Consider the following 18,404-nt stretch of genomic DNA (forward strand, 5'->3'; position numbering starts at 1 on the left):
AAAAAAAAAAAAAAACAAATACAACCATCGATTACTTAATTTATCTTTGAACTTAATCCATCCTCATAAAAGTAAAAGAATTTGTGATTTAGTAAGAAGGAATAAGGGAATATTTCAAATATCTTTAGTTGTGCAACTTACAAGAGGAAAGAGCAGGCCAAATTTTGGGCTGATTATTACTCAACCTTTTGGGCTTGTGCTCCTTCTATAAGCCCATTACCTAATTTAGTTAAAAAAAATTAAGTTCAGTTCTGAGCTTCTTCTTCTTCTTCTTCTTCTTCACTTCCGATTTCTACTTTATCCGATCAGATCAGCGCCAGCGAGAATCTAGTGTAAGCTTCTTCTCACTTCTTATACTGAACAAGCTCGATTTTAACCATCCTTAAGATTCATTAGTATCCCAATTCAATCTCGATTGCGTTCAATCATCGGTTCAAACTCTTGTTTCGATTTGTCCATTTTGCTGTGGGATTTTGAACTCGTTCGTCTGTTGATTTTGATCTTAATTAGTTAACTAGCTATTCTAATCGAACTAGAATGAGATAATTTGATTGAATAAGTCAAATCGATTTGGAGTTGTAACCCTAATTTATTTATGTGTGTGTGTATTTGAAATGTGTTTATAAGGTGAAGAAGAAGGAGAAGATGAGTGGTGAGGTTGTTAAAGCTGCTAGAGTATACCGTGACCTACTCAAAGCAGTGGTGAAACATATTGGTAAAGAAGACCACAAGGCTCATTTCATAGACTTTGTTAAGCAAGAGTTTAGGAAGAATGCTCCTGCAAACTCGGAGAAGATGAACCTCGCCCGCAATTACGCTTATCTTCTTAATAGCATTCATTCTCACAAGGTGAAAGTCTTTTTTAATGGTTTGGTCTTAATCACATTGGCAGTTGTGTTTTGGAAAGCATGATCTATATATCTAACTAATTAATGTATTAGTTGTTGTGTTTATAGTCTCTCTCACATGGATATATGTGAACTGGTTATTTGCAGGATTTGCTGTTCTCATACAACATTGCGGTTGATAGAACTGAAGAGATGAAACGAGTGCTTAACAAATCTGCAGCGAGTGTAGGTCTTCGTCTTCCCGAGGTTTACGAGTCTTNCTATATTTATGTTCTGTGAATCCTAGTTCTAACTTCAATCCTGAAATACTTTGCTCCTAAGTTGCTGAAGCCTCATGGCATACTAGAACTGAACTCAAATTGTCGAGGCTGTGGTTATTGTTTTAGAAGCTTCTTTACCAATAACCTCCCCTCGACAATTCTAGCTCTATACTTCAGGTCCCACCTAGGTGAGCAAATTTTCAATTGCCCCTCCATCACCGCCGGGTCTTTGACTCCCGAATCCCTACCTTGGCTCAGCGTTTGCTAGTGATCCTCACTTTAGCTAGCTCCTTGGCTCTGATTCTGCTATCAATGGCACTGTGTCTATTAACCGTGACTTACCTGCCATCTCTCGAGATCTTCGACATGTCCAATCCTGCAACCATGATCCCACATGCCTTCATTTGCTTCTTAGCACTTGTGTCATAGCCCTCATGGAATATTGCCCGATGTTTGTTTTTGCTTTTGGCTTTGGGGAAAGCTTCTCCTTGTAATCGTTTAAACTCTAGGATTCTATATTCCTTTATTTGTATGTTTTCTATTTGAATGAATAGAATCATCCTTTGTCCAAAAAAAAAAAAAACAAATACAACCATCGATTACTTAATTTATCTTTGAACTTAATCCATCCTCATAAAAGTAAAAGAATTTGTGATTTAGTAAGAAGGAATAAGGGAATATTTCAAATATCTTTAGTTGTGCAACTTACAAGAGGAAAGAGCAGGCCAAATTTTGGGCTGATTATTACTCAACCTTTTGGGCTTGTGCTCCTTCTATAAGCCCATTACCTAATTTAGTTAAAAAAAATTAAGTTCAGTTCTGAGCTTCTTCTTCTTCTTCTTCTTCTTCACTTCCGATTTCTACTTTATCCGATCAGATCAGCGCCAGCGAGAATCTAGTGTAAGCTTCTTCTCACTTCTTATACTGAACAAGCTCGATTTTAACCATCCTTAAGATTCATTAGTATCCCAATTCAATCTCGATTGCGTTCAATCATCGGTTCAAACTCTTGTTTCGATTTGTCCATTTTGCTGTGGGATTTTGAACTCGTTCGTCTGTTGATTTTGATCTTAATTAGTTAACTAGCTATTCTAATCGAACTAGAATGAGATAATTTGATTGAATAAGTCAAATCGATTTGGAGTTGTAACCCTAATTTATTTATGTGTGTGTGTATTTGAAATGTGTTTATAAGGTGAAGAAGAAGGAGAAGATGAGTGGTGAGGTTGTTAAAGCTGCTAGAGTATACCGTGACCTACTCAAAGCAGTGGTGAAACATATTGGTAAAGAAGACCACAAGGCTCATTTCATAGACTTTGTTAAGCAAGAGTTTAGGAAGAATGCTCCTGCAAACTCGGAGAAGATGAACCTCGCCCGCAATTACGCTTATCTTCTTAATAGCATTCATTCTCACAAGGTGAAAGTCTTTTTTAATGGTTTGGTCTTAATCACATTGGCAGTTGTGTTTTGGAAAGCATGATCTATATATCTAACTAATTAATGTATTAGTTGTTGTGTTTATAGTCTCTCTCACATGGATATATGTGAACTGGTTATTTGCAGGATTTGCTGTTCTCATACAACATTGCGGTTGATAGAACTGAAGAGATGAAACGAGTGCTTAACAAATCTGCAGCGAGTGTAGGTCTTCGTCTTCCCGAGGTTTACGAGTCTTGATTATATGCAATGCATGCGCATTCGTTCCTCTCTTTGACTTTCTTGGGAGATGAGCCGTTTCTGGTTACTTCACTTCTTTGGACAGATCTTGGGTAAATTTTTGAATAATTGTGATGCTAGATGTAGCCAGAGAGCTTTCCTTTTTTACTCCTCTGAGTATTGACAAACCCGAGATGTGTGGGTTACAATTTTTGTTTGTGTTGTACCGCATTTGTTTTGGCTTAGCAATATGTGTACCAAGAACATATTTATGTTCTTGATATCTTGGATGAAGCCACCAAAGTGAGAGAACTCAGTAGCAATTGCAAATTCTGATATAAAGAAGGCAGCCAAAGTAAATGAAAAAAATCTTCCTTAAGTTCTTCTTGTTCTCCTGTAATCAAACTAGTCTTTTGACTTCATTAATATGCTCTTCTGATATTGCTAAATGTTATCCAATGCATAAGAGACCATCCAAGTTTTGAAAACTTGAAAGCTATTTTGAGGCACTTGTTCTTATCATGTCTATATTTGGATGAAGAGTAGAAAATGGTAAACGAGATTTATGATGAGAACGTAGAAATACTAACCATACGGGTTTTATCCAAAAACATTAAAAGCCACCCACCGCTTGTGTTTGTTTTGTCTGGTTCTTGTGTTTTTGCTCTATTTATTTATTTATTTAGTGGAGACTTCGATGCTGACCCTTTTATTTTCTTAATCATTATTTTAAGGCTCTGGTTCTGGTAAGCTTTGGCTTAATCTAATAGCTGAGATCAATAGAGCTTTGAACTGAGCGTAGTAGAGAAGAGTTATGGGGAAAGGAGGGATGTCTCACGGAGAAGGCTCAAAGGTTGGAGAAGAGAACATGGCTGCTTGGTTGGTTGGTATCAATACCCTTAAGATCCAACCTTTTCTTCTTCCTTCTGTTGGTAAGACAATAACTTTCTCTGGGATTTAATTTAATTGGATTGTCCTGTGATCCTTTGGTTCAAAAGCCTTGGAAACTGATAGATTTATGTTCATGCAAAGGTCCTCATGATGTGAGAGTTAGGATGAAAGCTGTTGGTATTTGTGGAAGTGATGTTCATTACCTTAAGGTACTTGGGATATAATCAAAGAGAATCTTTGGTTCTTTTCTTTGATTTTTTAATGGCTCTTGACGTTGGTTTTTGATGGCTGTAAATGTTACAAAACAAAGACCATGAGATGTGCGGATTTTGTGGTGAAAGAACCAATGGTGATTGGACATGAATGTGCTGGGATCATTGAAGAAGTAGGTGAAGAAGTGAAACATCTAGTGGTTGGTGACCGTGTTGCTCTTGAACCTGGGATCAGCTGTTGGAGATGCAATCTCTGCAGGGAAGGAAGATACAACCTTTGTCCAGAGATGAAGTTCTTTGCAACCCCACCAGTTCATGGCTCTCTAGCTAACCAAGTGGTTCACCCTGCCGATCTATGCTTCAAATTGCCTGAGAATGTGAGTTTGGAGGAAGGAGCAATGTGTGAACCACTGAGTGTTGGTGTGCATGCTTGTCGCCGAGCTGAGGTTGGCCCTGAAACAAATGTATTGGTAATGGGAGCCGGACCTATTGGCCTTGTCACCATGTTGGCTGCTCGGGCTTTTGGTGTGCCTAGAATTGTTATTGTGGATGTTGATGAGAACCGTTTATCCGTAGCCAAACAGCTCGGTGCAGATGGGATTGTTCAAGTGACAACAAACTTAGAGGTTCTTTACACTTTTTTTACTTGCCAAATCTTTCTGAAAGCATTAGTGATCTGACTGTGTAAAGATGAGAACCTGTCCCTTTACACTTTTGCAGGATGTTGGTTCTGAGGTTGAACAAATTCAGAAAGCTATGGGGTCAAACGTTGATGTGACGTTCGACTGTGCGGGTTTTAACAAAACCATGTCAACAGCATTAGCAGCCACTCGGTGTGGTGGTAAAGTCTGTCTTGTCGGAATGGGTCATGGTATAATGACTGTCCCTCTCACTCCTGCAGCTGCAAGGTAACCTCTTTTGAGTTTTTACAGTAACCATTAAAGTAAGAATCTCCGAAAACAATCGCATGATGCACAAGCAAAATGTGTTATTTTGAGACAGGGAGGTAGATGTGGTAGGTGTGTTCAGGTACAAGAACACATGGCCTTTGTGTCTTGAGTTCCTGACAAGTGGTAAGATTGATGTAAAGCCACTCATAACCCACAGATTCGGTTTCTCTCAGAAGGAAGTGGAAGACGCCTTTGAAACCAGTGCTCGTGGGAGCAATGCCATCAAAGTTATGTTCAATCTGTGAAAAATAATCTTTGCTTTTCTAAGAATATTTCAAGGTTCTGTAATAATGATGCTTCTGTAACTTTATTATCAACTCTGAATCTCTCATGAATAGATAATCCATTATGACAAATTGACCACACAATCCAAACGTTACAAGACAAATGCTGAAATTGGACAAAAAGGGACCTAAATTCTCCCAATTCTGTCTCAAAATTCCCAACATGAGAAGATCTTAGCCACCGTCCATCTCATCAGACCGTGGCTTCTACTCGAAGGACCTCAACAAGAAAGAAAAATTCCAACAGATCCATATATAATGGTACAAGAAAACCGTAGAAAAGAACTCTTTGACGATCGCATCAAACTTTCTCAAGACGAAGCCGTGGCTGGTTCAGTGGACCATTTCCATACTTTGACTTGACCAGTTCCGTCACCCGTGAAAAATATGCCCCCAGGACCTATGTGGATCGCCCGTATCTCTTGCTTTGCAAAGATTTTTCCCCTCTCCGTAAATCTAATGAACGAAGCTAAGCTTATCAGAACCAACAAAAGAGGAGGAATTGAAGAATTTAAACAAAAAAAGTTGCAAGTCTTACGATGGTAAGTCGTAGAGGCGCAAGGTACTGTCGTTGCAAGAGCATAATAAAACTGGCTTGGCTTCTGCATCATGTACACCACATAAAGCTAACACTCCCTGAATCCAATTTAGACATTGCCAAAATTTATTAGTTACATTACATATAGATTAAGACCATAAGAGAGGGTAACTAACACATTGATAAAAAACCATACATGTTCTTTGTGAGTGTATGTCACTTCCAAGTTGCCACCTTCGCCTGCAGCCCATATCTACAGCGGGAAGACACATCAAGGAGAGAAGAACGAAATTTCCAATAAAAGTTATGAAGTTAAAGAAAGACGAATAAACCTTAACAGTGTTGTCCAATGAACAAGACAAGAGAAATTGATCCCAGCAAATGAGAGACATCACAACTGATGTATGATCCGTGAGTGTTTGTATACACTGCAAATTATCCAGGCTCCAAACCTATTAAACATATAAACCAAATAGATTAGCTCAAACGAATCAAAAAAGGGAGTTTTAAATTCAAGGATGATAAACAATACAAGTACTTACTTTTATAGATTTGTCCATGGAACCCGAATAAAGTCTGTTTGCCCCAACATATAATGTAACAACTGCAAGTGAGTGGCCCGTCAGTGACGCCGCTGGTTCAAAGCAGTTAGTGGCAGTATTATATCTCCATGCCAAGATAGAGCCATCCTGAATAAAAAAGTAAAGAACTTGTGACTTACTAAACCAAAAGCCGCCATATATCGCAGAGATTGTAGTACACAAACAAAAAAATCACTGGGAATTTTACCTGTGTACCAGCGAAGAGAAGATCAGTTCCCACAACAAGAGAATATACTTGGCCAACAGGTCCACTTAGACTCTGGTCTGCATTGGTTTCAATATTCCACGCCTGTATCAACAAGAATGAGATATTAGCCAACAAGATCTAAGAATGAAAGGGGTTTCTCGATATCTATTGAGACAGTCAAGAAAAGTTACTGCTAAGAGGAATCATACTGAGGACTTGCCTTGACAAGATTTGGCATGCCAACCAATAGCCACGGCCCTTCACTAAGCACACAGCCAACTTCCCCACCAAGTTTGAGTACTCCTGTACACTAATCAAAAGAGAAAAAAAAACAAAATCCATAATAAGTAAAACTTGATAAAGACTTTCACAAGTTCTGGAATGCAATCCTCACATACGATTAGGATCATCGAATTAGACACTTCTTTTCCTAGTGTGACAACTAAGACACCAACTGACATCAATCTATCTGTGCTCATTACTCTACTTGTGATTCTTTTGATACACTCTACAGCTTAACTAAACAATGATAACTATCCGTTAAACAATCCATCAAACAAGGTTCACGAGTTAGCTACTCTACATCCTAACCACACAAATCTAGCTTAAAACAAAAAGGTCCTTTAAGCAAACCATACCTGTCCAGAAGCACAATCCCAAACACGCAAGGACTCATCTTTACTCCCAGTATAAAGCTTATCAGAGCCAGAAGGCAAAGCAATACCACTAACAAGCTTCTCATGACCATCAAGCTGAGTCAACAACGAGAAGCTATCTCCTTTACTCCAACAATGCAAGTATCTACACTTATCACCATAACTGCAATTCCCATCTACCCAAAAGTTGCAAACTTTCTCAGTCTTCGTCACCGTTCTGTTCCCACCAAACCTCCCCCAGCTACTACTCGAGTTCCCATTAAACCCAGGTCCTCTCCGGTGACTCGGACCCGCAAAACCAGATTCCTCAGCGACCCTTTTGTTCGTATAACCCGGACCTTGACCTTGACCCGGACCAGGACCCGGTAATTCTCTATGTAGATAAGGGCAAGGAGAACGATTACAACGCCCAGCTCGCCAGTGGAAACAAACCTTTTGTCTTGTATCCGTTGGTGCCAACGAACGATTTGACCCACCACCACCACCGCCTCCGCCGCCGCCGAGTCTATTGAAGACTCGTTTGTTTCCTCCGTTCAAATCAAAATCCATGTTTTTTTTTTTTGGCTTCTCTCTCTCTATAGATTACAACAACAACACCAGCAACGTAGACAAATTAATACAAGAAAGAACAGGACTTTTAGCTCTATAGGTTGTTTCAAAACCCGATCACGTATAGATTAAATCAAGCGGCAAAATTGGAGAAAACCCTAGAAAAATTAATTACCACAAAAAAAAGAATCTCGAACAAGTAGTGTCGAAATTTTAAAAAAATTGGGATTATTGTGAATGTGTGAACTGTGAATTTAATGAATGAAGAGAAAAAGTGAAAAACTTGAAGTGGATTTGGATTTGGATTTGGATTTGGATTTGGTTTATAAGCTTTTCGGGGATCTTCGTGGAGAGGACAGAACTAGTAGAAAGAGAGAGAAAGAAGAAAGAAAGTGAAACACCAGTCGCGTCAGCTTGACGTCTATGTCTAATTATAATTTTACCCCTATGATGGGTCTATTTTACAAAATTACTTTTTAATGTTTAATCTTGGTTGAAACCGGTTCTGGTGTAGACCGGAACAACAAAACCCGGTTCTGATTTAGACCGGAACAACAAAACCGGTTGATTAGAGAAAGTTCATTGGCTTTTTTAGGTCTTTTGAACTTTTTGGTATACAATTTTTTATTGCTATCTTTCCTTAGAGTTATATATATTATTATTTTTTCATATATTAAAAGTCTTTACTATTTTAGAAAATAATATATATTATTTCCTACCAAAAAAAATTATATATATCATTTAATAATTATTTTACAATAGTCTTCTCAACTCAAAGAGAGGAAGAAAACTAGTGAAGGGAGACTTGTTTTTTTTTCAAAAATGAAAACGGTAGCAAGTAATACCTCTTTTTTTAGTGTTTGCTCAGTGGAGAAAGATACACATGATTTGAACAGCGTCCAGGACTGGCCTTTACCACACAAGCCGTGAGAAGTTGCAGGCCACAAATAAATATTGTACACTTTATCTTTTCGTTTGACAAAAGTATGAAGGACCACAATGTATGTATATGTTATAATATTAGTGTTATTGGTCAAGAAAACTCTCTTAGTCATTTTCTCCTTCCACGTGGTTGAATGACTATTGTGTAAGAGATTTTTTCACAATTTTAAAATCGGCTGTCGAATATAATATTGAGATGCTACGAATCAAAATGTTTATTCACTCTGACTCACCCAAAAAATGAATTAAAAAGCATATTATTATTGCACTCTTTCTAGTTTTCTACTACCAATGTGCATGTCAAACAAACTCACACCTCCGTCGACCAGATTCTTAAACTTCTGGTACACCAATAAAAGAAAGAAAAAAGCAGGTACGGAACTACGGACCAATCTTAGAAGTCCAAACAATCTCTAACTATATAAATATCCAAAACAAATACAATCCAAACACTCTCAAACTCCTAAGTGATGATGATACGTCAAAGTCATTATGATTCTAACTTGACACATGAGAAATCTATCCACAAATTGAGGTGTACAACACACCAAAACTATAAAAAAAAAATTGATATCTCTAGTTTGACCAAAATCTGTTACACAAACAAAACATTTCAAAGAATAAATGACTAATATATAATAAATGATATACGATTTATGACTCCAAATTTTTTGGTACCAAACAATTAAAAATCCAAGTACGTAACTACGGACCAATCCTAGAAGTCCAAATAATCTCTAACTACTAACTTATTATCATCCAGAAACAATTTTTTTTTATTTGAAAAATTCAATCGTTAAAATTCCAGAGTGACATGTCAGCATCACCGTCAAAGTCGTTAAAGTTCCAGCCAACTTCCGGCGGGGGCAAAAGCATCCCCTCAGCCATATTCTCAAAAAAGTTGGGCATCCCCAAAACTTCCTCTTCATCCATATAAAACACACTACTACTCTGCTCCTCCATTACCATTCTCCTCTCCCCTTCCCTCACAGCCTCCGTTTCCGCCGCAGTCTGCGATCCCTCCGCAGTCACACTCTCATTCTGAAACGCCATCGCAGCCTCAGCCGCAGCTTTCTGAATCTCCTTAGGACAAGTAGTCTCAGGGATACGAAGCCGCCAAGCAGAATCAGCAAAATTGAGACAAGCAGAGCGACCACGGAGAGCCAAAGCAGCAACGTCGTGAGCACGAGCAGCCATTTCAACCGTTGGAAAAGTCCCTAACCAAATCCTAGATTTCTTGTTAGGCTCTCTAACTTCACAAACCCATTTGCCAGAGTTCCTCTGACGAACTCCTCTGTAAATCGGATGACGCGTTTCGCGAAACTTCTTCCTCCCAGCTCGTTTCTTAGGACAACTCGAAGCTAGCTTCGGTGAACACTCACTACTGTCTGAAACCGGAGACCTATGATCGGGTACTGAGAGGAACGAGTCCGAGAAAGCAGAACAAAAAGGATTCATATTTGTGTGTTCCGGATAAGATGTTTAATTTCTCTTTCTATCTTTTTTTCTCCTTTTTTTTTTTCAGGTGTTTGGAACTTTTTGAGATATTTTTATTACAAGAAAGTGAAGTTGTGTTGTGTTTTAATTTTTATTTTATAAGAAAAAAAAAAAAGTGAGACAGAACACGGAGGGATCTGGTAAAGACAACTGTCCCACGGTATTTTACTGACACGTGTCCTTCTGAATCACTTTACTTAGTCCGAGTGTATTGCCTACTGTGTCGGTTTTGGATTCGATAGCTCAGTTTTGATATTTTGGTTATTATATTCAATTTCGATTAAGTTATGTTCGGAGGAAGGGAACGATTTAGCAAAAAGACAAAAGAGACTTTAGTTTAAAGTGAAAGAGATGGGTTAGGGATGACGTCATCAAGACACGGTTTCGACATTTGGACTGAACTGCTCTCTTTTTGGTTCGAGAGGTGAGCCACGTTTGAAAGGACGGTGCGTCCGCTGTCGAGCCACGGTTTTGTGTTTTTTTTTTTCCCCACGCGCTTTCAAGAGATGTGGGTCTTTTTGTTTTTATTCATTATTATTTTTGGAAATCTTCTGGATTTGGTCTAGTGCTTTATTTTGGGAAATCCTTTGGACTATTCATTATTCTATGGACTTCTTCTTTCGGCTTTTTTTTTTTCTTTTTCTTTAAATCATTTCTTCTTCTTTCGTTGAGTCGAATTATTATTATTATTGTTATTTAACTAAGCCGAAATTGGATACGTGGCCAAGGCTGGTTCTGTTTCTTTTCTTCACTAACCTTTTTTTGGAAACTAATGTATTAAATTTTGTTTCTAGAGACACTAACTTTCGTTTGGTTGGACGATTTCAAAATTCTGAGTTCTTTTTGGTCTTGCGACACAAAAGTTCAAACAAAACAAAAAACACTTGCCTCCATTCGGTTTGCTTTGGAAATAAATTTAGATTATTCCGAACAATTAAAATAAATATCATTCATAATTAATTTTGGTTAGTAAAATAGTAGTATAAACTTGCAGTCTTATTAAAAAACAATTATTTTTAAGTACTGGAAGAATTGGGGGTAAGCGGTCGAGCTATAACGAGTAGACAAAAACTACTTTTATCAAAGGTTAAAAGATTAATTTTATATCAGATTAATCGATATGAAAATGTTTGAGGCACTTACTAAGTCGGCTTGCTGTAAACATATACTAATGTAATAGCATAGTCTTTGCAGGTTGGTTCGGCTAGTTTTGCCAACTCCTAAATATGGATCAGAGGTTGACCATCATCTTTACTATGTAGAATGAAGGTTTTCTATTAAAGAGCTCATCATCACTATCACTCAACACAAACCAATTAACATTCATAAATGCAACTCAATCACCATGAATTAGAAGAGCTCATCATCACTATCACTCAACGCCAAAGTCTCATATCAACTCTGTACATTCGATTGAACACCAAGTAAAGTTCTCCACTCGCGCTCTTGGAGTTTTGACTCTAAGATCCAACTGACTCATCACTTTGGTACTCGTACTTCTCATCATCTTCTACAAGCCAATATCCCAGAATCTTCAAAGCCTTCACGCTGATCTCATTGTTTTCATGGCTTTGCAGGTTCTTGATCTTTTCTAGCCCTTCTGCACCTTCAATCAGCAGAGCATAACAGTTCCTGTCTCTTACATTCGTCACAACCTCTCCGGCCTTCAAAATGTTTTCTAACCCATCCAGACACTTTGAGAGGAAGCTGGTTCTTAGATCTGGACATACTAGAATATCGCATAAAGGTTTTATGCAACTCTGCTTCACCATGTATCTGAATCACACCAATGGAGAATGTGAGACTTGATGATCTATAAGCACGCCAAAGTGAAAAAAAAAGAAGAAGACAGGGACGTACTTGATTTGATGAAGAGAACCACATACGACCACACCTAAAATTGCCCNTCGTACTTCTCATCATCTTTAACAAGCCAATATTTCTCCAGAATCTTCAAAGCCTTCGAGCAGATCTCACCGTTTTCATGGCTTTGCAGGTCCTCAATCTTTTCTCGCCCTTCCGCACCTTCAATCAGCAGAGCATAACAGTTCTTGTCTCTTACATTCGTTACAACCTCTCCGGCCTTCAAAATGTTGGCTAACCCATCCAGACACTCTGAGAGTAAGATGGTTCTTAGATCTGGACATACTAGAATATCGCATAAAGGTTTTATGCAACTCTGCTTCACCATGTATCTGAACCACACCAATGGAGAATGTGAGACTTGATGATCTATAAGCATGTCAAAGTGAAAAAAAAAAAAAGAAGAAGACTGGGACGTACTTGATTTGATGAAGAGAACCACCTACGACCACACCTAAAATTGCCCATACAGCTTCTTTCTTTATGTCAATATCAGCACTTTGAGCCAGATTGACCAAGGTTGGAATCAAACTTTCATCAATCACTGACTGTAATCACCAGGGGGAGAAAAGAAAGACAAATAAACATTTAGTGATAGCAAAAGACAAAGGATGTATATAGCAAAGTAGCAACAACAGCTACTCACCTGAATTTGTTCTTCAGTGCCTGCAGTGATGTTTGAAATCACCCAGCAAGCACTCTTCTTTATGTTTTTCTCATAGTTTCGAGTAAGTAAGTCGGAAAGAATTGGTAAAGCACCGCAATTGACCACAGACTGAAGAATAAGTTCAAAGAGAAACATTCAGAGCCCTAAGAGGAGATGTTTAAAACAAAGCATTTTGTTGTTTGGTCACATTCACGGGATATTTGTGATAAACATGAATTACATACCCGTGTTTGCTGATTATTTCCAGCAGTTATATCCCCAATGGTACGAAGTGCATGAACAAGCACCGCTGGAGAAGGGTGTCTGCAAACCAAAAAACAAAAAAAATTGGTCAGCCTTCATTATCCAAACATGTCGCAAAGGGTTTAAATATGTTCTGACTTGTGAGAAGCACTAACTTGAGTAATTGAACTAGTTTTGGGACAAAGTCAGCCTCAATCAAACTTTGGATACCATCTTCAGAACCATAAGAGATATTAGATAGTGCCAAGCAAGCATTTTTCACGACTTCTTCATCGTTTGAATGAAGAAGTAGTTTAAGTGCAGGGAGAGCAGGTTTCATCTGTTGAATCATTGCTTCATATGTTAAGCATTGGACGTATAAAAACAGAGGAAACAGAGGAGAGAGAAGTAAGAAGACCTGATCGAAGGTCAGGGGAGGTTGGCCACAAAACAAGTTACACAAAGTCCTAGTGCCACTCCTGAGCGTTTTACTTTTACCCTTGTACATAAGACTTAACAGTGGCATCAATACCCCTAACTGAAGAACAAAGTCACGGTACTTCGTTGAATGACCAGCAACGTTACCCAGTGCCAATATAGCCTACACAAAGTAACTTCAAAACTCGTAACTGTGACAAAGCATACATACATATCTACTAAACAAGTAGAATACATACCTGCTCACGGATATACTCTGTAGGAGAATTAAGAAGCTGAATTAAGAATGGAACAGCGTCGTGATCAACTAACTCATTCGGTTTTTCAGTAGCAATGTCTTTGAGAATCCAAGCTGCCTCATACTATGGAAAAAGATCATTAAATGTAAACTGGAATCAAAGATCATCAAAAGATATTAACTTGCTGACGAGGGACGTTTTCTTCTAACTTGAAGAGTAGGGTATTCTTGCTTGTCAAGAAACTGAACGAGACGAGGCATAATGCCAGATCGTATCACAGTTTCACAAGGAATAGTTATATCTCCTGGTAGAAAGATTCGAGTTAGTGAATAAAAGAAGAATCTTCGAAATCTAGGTTTCAAGAAAAGCAAAGAGAGGAAAAAAAGAGAGGAAGTTTTTTTTTACTCCGTGATAGAATACTTCTGATCTTGGCAATAGATTCAAACTGCAATGGAAGATCATCTGACATAACACCATCGATCATAGCTTGTGAAACTTCTTCCATCTACAGTGAAAAGAACAGAGATAAGTTTAGACGAACCAATCACAAACTCACCAGAGAGTGATTGATTACTTGTGAGATAAGTTTAGACGAACCTCTGTTTTCCGCGACATGGCTTTCTCCTCTCCAAAAGCAATTTACAAAACTTGAAAGAGAAACCCTAGAAATCTCTACTGAACTGTGTGAAAGAGAACGATTTTTGCAATTGAGCAAGAAGAATGCAAGAAAAGAAAACAAGGAGCGAAAAAAAGAAAGCAGATGAACTTTTAAAGAGGCGAACAAAAAAAAAAAAAAGTCATCAACCTATTAAAATTGAAATTTTGATTTTGATTTAAACCGGACTATAACTTGGCTTATGTAAGAATGGTTATGCTTTTGATTTCAATTACATCAATCAACCAGAGCCTTTTTGAACTCTACTAGTTCTGGTTTATTTCGTAAACCAATTAACTAACAATCAGAAGATGCAACTCAATCACTATGTATCAGAAACCAAGCTCATCGTCACTATCATCATCACTATCACTCAACGCAAAGTCTCCTTCATCCTCCACCCATTCATCTTCCGCAAACGCAGACACATTAAACCTCCCAAACCCATCACTCTCCACTGTCATCTCCTCCCTCTCATCCTCATCATACGACAATGAAAACAACTCATCTCCACCACTAAACCCCACCTCACTCTCCTCCTCATCCTCCTCAAACCGTGGTCTCTTCCCCGGAATCAAATCCTTCTCCCCTATCTCTCCCTTCTCCACACCAATCCAAGGCACCCACAAATCAGCATGCCTTCCCAAAGCTCTATCCCTATCACTAACAACCAAAGTCCCAAGATCAGCCTCCCTAGCTTTCCTCAACATATCTGAAAAATCCTTATCATCAGAAACCAAAACCAACCAATCAATCCCTCTAGTCATAGAATGCTGTATCTGTCTCTTCACAGCCCAATCAGCCGCTTGTGGCTTATCCTCCACAGTCTTCACATAAACTCCAGCTCGCCGTAGCTCAGCCTCTAACCCATATCCAACTTTAGGAGTCAACAACCTCCTCGCTGCTTCATTATACTTCTCATTCCCTGAAACATAACGTTCTTTAAACTTCTGACGCTTCTTACCTTTCAAAGACCTCATCCTATTCACTTTCTTCTGTCTCTCTCTCTCATGAAGCTGCTTGAAATGTTTCTTCAAATCAAGATTCGTTTTACACTTCCGACCACAAACTCCACATATGTAAGGCTCGACCGGAGTCACTTCTCCTTTCCTCTCCATGAAATCAAGACTCCTCCTTTCACGTCTCTCTTCGACGACCCAATGAGGTAAATGGATAAAAGCATGACGATTTGCGTAAGCGGAGATCTCAACGACTCGGCCGAGCTTCTCCGCGACTTTACGGAGAGCTCTAGCTGCTTCGTAGGGTGGACCTCGTGGTGGTTTGTTGTCTAAGTCCCACAAGACTACAACTTTCTTCTCCTTTGGAGCAAAGACTCCTTCTTTGTTTCTCACCAAGTCGATTTCTGATGAAGATGCTGATTTAAGACATGATTTGATCGGACGTAGACGGCGAAGTGGGAAGGTGACGAGTTTAGGGTTTCGGAATTTGGAATCGGAGAAGGTGAAGAAGTGAGATTTGTGGGAAAGGAAAGGTTTTGGATAAAGGGTTTCAATTGAATTACAGAACAAACTCATTGGGAGCTTCTTAGCGATGGAACCAGTGAAATTGGCGTAGGTGTGATTAGTGTTTAGGGAGAGATTGGTTTAGGTCTTGTGGACACGTATCAGAGATGGTCCCTCTGGTCCGGACAAGCTTGGGTGAGGATTGTTGTTATCTAGCATGTCCGGTGAGGAAGACGACGGCTGTGCGGATGGATATGCTGCCTAACCGAAGTTTATCCTCTCCTTTGGTTTTAGTTGTTTGAGAACCTCTAGTTCGTCTAGAAGGTCTTCTAGAGAGACTTTTTTTTTACTTTTGTTATTTTTTTGTTTGTTTTTTACTTTCATCCTTTATCTTATAAAGCACAAATTACTGTGCCAATAAAAACTTGACATGTCAGCAAAACAACAAAATTAATTAAAAAACATATATAAAACAAAAGTGATCGTTGGAAAAAAAAAAAATGAAAAAAAAAAACAATTACCATTTTCAATTTACAAATAACTGCAACAAAAAAAAAAAAACAAAAATCTCTTTTACAACTGCCTCCTCCACGATCTCATATCATATCCACTTCTTCAATTCAATTCTTCACCGACATGATTTCATACCAAAAGAAAACTTCACAATCTCTACATTTTTCGTATTCCCAACAGACCCAAAATCAAGAAATCTCAAATCTTTCACTATTTCTCTTCACTTTTCTTACCATGAATTGAGTACGTTTTACTTGACATGTTCTCCTTTTTTCTTATGTAAGAAATGTAGTTATGTTTATTATCTTTCGCTCTTGATCTAATTTAAAATAATTTTTTGTCTCTCTCTCTCTTTATATCTCAGATCTGTCGACATAGAAAGTAGAAAAAAGAGTTTGACGTGATGAAAACATGTATTTTGCTTTTATACAATCAAACAAAAGTAACGAGATTGAAAACCAAAGGAACATAAACTATTGGCAAAAAGGTATGATTCTTCACTATCAAAAGCTGCAGTTCATAAGTTTTTTCTACTAACTGTTTGTCAAAATGGGTGACATAAAATTTGGTTTAATAGAGCAGCACAAGAACATATTACGGCTCTTACATACCTTTTCTTCACTAAGATTTTTTAGATCTCTACTGTCTCTTTGTCTATCTCTATTGAACCTCCTTCGTTTGGTTGGGATCGAAGGTAACCTTTTCAACTATTTTCAGATTAGATTTCTGATTATAATGAATAATAGTAATTTCATGCTTGACTTGGATAGTTTCTGTGTGTGATTCGTAGCATGCAAAAAAAAATGAGATGTTTCGTTGTTGTCGTGAAGATGAACAATCTGATTCTTCTGATACTTGTTATTTTTTTTGTGGGGAGAATTTTGCAGAGAAGAGTAAAAGTGTGAAATCAACCAAAAGTGGCGGCTTTCAAGTATAAAACCAGAGAAACTCTTACAAGTTTTTTGCGGTATAACAACAAAGATTGATTCCTTTGAGCTTTTTCTTTCAAGTCTTCTAATAAATTATTATTTGCAAAGTTCTCACATTAAACAATTATTTTTGTGTGTGCAGATTGTATCAAATTCAAGAGTAAAAAAGCATGCCTAATTTTCTAAGGTTTGTTTTATGAATAAATTTGAACAGTTTTCATTTCACTTCATCACTTGCAGATATTGATATATAGCTATATCCATAATCCATGTCTGTTTAAGTGTTAAGTATCCATCTTTGCTAAGATTAATTCACGCCTGACTAATGATTCTTATACTAGCTTATGATCGATATATATATATATATATATGTTTATTAACTCATTTAGCAAATCGAGATATAATTAGTTCTCTAATATTTCATAACCACTTCACCTCTGAATTTAAATATTTTCAAAAAACAAGTTTTGAGAAGATAAGCCACTGTAATCTCAAATTTAATTTAGAAAATTAGAAGGTTTTTTTGTCATCAGAAAATAGGAACTTTTAGATCATAGTTTTGTTTTAATCAAGTAGAATTTTACATAGCTTATCATTAACACAAAACAGTTTATTCATTCGTATAAAATCAATCTTATTTTTTTTCCCCGTACGTAGTACGGGTGGTATACTAGTTTCTTATAAAGAAATCATCATATATATAAAAGTAGAGTTTCAGTCTCTCCTTATTGGTCCACTTGGCAATGCAATTTTAACAAAAACAAAATTATATTAAAACACAAATTTAAAACAATTAATTTTCACATTTAACTCACATAATATAAAACTGAAATCTTTATACCTTCTCCCTATAAATTATGCATTAACTTTATTTCTCCACTAAGTTGTATTAATCAATTGTATTAAAACAAAACAATAAATTAGAATTGTAACTCTCATTTTTCTAAATGTAATTTTTCATCATTTCTCTTCCTATAAATACTCATTATCTTATTCTCTTAGTCTATCACTCTTTCATTCTCTCATCTTCTTCCACTACTCTCAAATCTCTTTTTTGTTTTGTTTTGTTTTGTTTTGTTTTGTATTTTTTTGTTATTGTTGTTGTATGGGTTATAAAAAATCAAATCAAATATCATTGTAAAAGCTTAGTTTTAGAGTTTGTATGATATGTATATCTTATATATTTAATATATTCTTTTAAAATGTTTATCTCCATTTTCTATTTTATATTAACATCTTATAAGTCATTATTTTCATACTTCCTTACAATATTCACGACACAATAAGATCATAAAGTTGAAATGATCCATATGTAATTATCTATTATGTCTCTGGTTATCTCA

The 18,404-nt window shown here is 37.2% G+C and overlaps 7 protein-coding genes and 1 long non-coding RNA gene across 13 annotated transcripts; 4 read left to right on the plus strand and 4 right to left on the minus strand.

Moving 5' to 3' along the window:
* LOC109125120 lies at positions 233-3,143 on the plus strand. 2 transcript variants are annotated; one of them, XM_019235587.1, is made up of 4 exons: positions 233-332; positions 634-849; positions 996-1,094; positions 2,771-3,143. In XM_019235587.1, exons 2-4 carry the CDS (start codon positions 646-648, stop codon positions 2,783-2,785), a joined length of 318 nt encoding a protein of 105 aa, XP_019091132.1. In that variant the 5' UTR covers positions 233-332; positions 634-645; the 3' UTR covers positions 2,786-3,143. The 2 variants fall into 2 exon arrangements, with proteins under 2 accessions (XP_019091132.1, XP_019091131.1); XM_019235586.1 differs by having other exon boundaries at positions 235-332; positions 628-849.
* Positions 1,911-3,143, plus strand: LOC104726891. Its single transcript, XM_010445854.1, has 3 exons — positions 1,911-2,008; positions 2,304-2,525; positions 2,672-3,143. The coding sequence occupies exons 2-3, from the start codon at positions 2,322-2,324 to the stop codon at positions 2,783-2,785; spliced, it is 318 nt and encodes a 105-aa protein (XP_010444156.1). The 5' UTR covers positions 1,911-2,008; positions 2,304-2,321; the 3' UTR covers positions 2,786-3,143.
* On the plus strand, positions 3,570-5,173 carry LOC104726916 (sorbitol dehydrogenase; the record flags this gene model as incomplete). The annotated part of the gene is given in 5 exon segments (XM_010445889.2): positions 3,570-3,696; positions 3,797-3,864; positions 3,966-4,493; positions 4,588-4,775; positions 4,870-5,173. Coding segments are annotated over 5 exon segments (1,095 nt in total). The 3' UTR covers positions 5,063-5,173.
* On the minus strand, positions 5,149-8,867 carry LOC104726908 (zinc finger CCCH domain-containing protein 63-like). Of its 3 annotated transcripts, none has more exons than XM_010445875.2 (9): positions 8,479-8,867; positions 7,067-7,659; positions 6,649-6,738; positions 6,429-6,530; positions 6,182-6,328; positions 5,972-6,091; positions 5,836-5,892; positions 5,640-5,737; positions 5,149-5,557 (listed from the first exon to the last, which is right to left on the minus strand). In XM_010445875.2, exons 2-9 carry the CDS (start codon positions 7,631-7,633, stop codon positions 5,413-5,415), a joined length of 1,326 nt encoding a protein of 441 aa, XP_010444177.1. In that variant the 5' UTR covers positions 7,634-7,659; positions 8,479-8,867; the 3' UTR covers positions 5,149-5,412. The 3 variants fall into 3 exon arrangements, with proteins under 3 accessions (XP_010444177.1, XP_010444179.1, XP_010444176.1); XM_010445877.2 differs by lacking the exon at positions 8,479-8,867 and adding an exon at positions 7,809-8,035; XM_010445874.2 differs by lacking the exon at positions 8,479-8,867 and having other exon boundaries at positions 7,067-8,035.
* LOC104726925 (dehydration-responsive element-binding protein 1D-like) lies at positions 8,975-10,121 on the minus strand. Its single transcript, XM_010445901.1, has one exon. The coding sequence runs from the start codon at positions 10,031-10,033 to the stop codon at positions 9,365-9,367; it is 669 nt and encodes a 222-aa protein (XP_010444203.1). The 5' UTR covers positions 10,034-10,121; the 3' UTR covers positions 8,975-9,364.
* Positions 11,306-14,235, minus strand: LOC104726944 (importin subunit alpha-8-like). 2 transcript variants are annotated; one of them, XM_010445923.2, is made up of 11 exons: positions 14,099-14,235; positions 13,907-14,006; positions 13,711-13,805; positions 13,502-13,624; positions 13,243-13,425; positions 13,001-13,164; positions 12,827-12,905; positions 12,582-12,710; positions 12,356-12,483; positions 11,996-12,267; positions 11,306-11,579 (listed from the first exon to the last, which is right to left on the minus strand). In XM_010445923.2, exons 1-11 carry the CDS (start codon positions 14,114-14,116, stop codon positions 11,533-11,535), a joined length of 1,338 nt encoding a protein of 445 aa, XP_010444225.1. In that variant the 5' UTR covers positions 14,117-14,235; the 3' UTR covers positions 11,306-11,532. The 2 variants fall into 2 exon arrangements, with proteins under 2 accessions (XP_010444225.1, XP_010444233.1); XM_010445931.2 differs by lacking the exon at positions 11,996-12,267 and having other exon boundaries at positions 11,306-11,848.
* LOC104726934 lies at positions 14,310-15,890 on the minus strand. Its single transcript, XM_010445911.2, has one exon. The coding sequence runs from the start codon at positions 15,689-15,691 to the stop codon at positions 14,489-14,491; it is 1,203 nt and encodes a 400-aa protein (XP_010444213.1). The 5' UTR covers positions 15,692-15,890; the 3' UTR covers positions 14,310-14,488.
* LOC104726957 lies at positions 16,205-17,797 on the plus strand. 2 transcript variants are annotated; one of them, XR_758145.2, is made up of 5 exons: positions 16,205-16,375; positions 16,497-16,619; positions 16,710-16,826; positions 17,020-17,099; positions 17,204-17,797. It is a non-coding gene; the product is annotated as an uncharacterized LOC104726957 (long non-coding RNA). The 2 variants fall into 2 exon arrangements; XR_758143.2 differs by having other exon boundaries at positions 16,497-16,826.

Source organism: Camelina sativa, chromosome 2 (assembly GCF_000633955.1).
Source record: "Camelina sativa cultivar DH55 chromosome 2, Cs, whole genome shotgun sequence".
Classification (NCBI taxonomy): domain Eukaryota; kingdom Viridiplantae; phylum Streptophyta; class Magnoliopsida; order Brassicales; family Brassicaceae; genus Camelina; species Camelina sativa.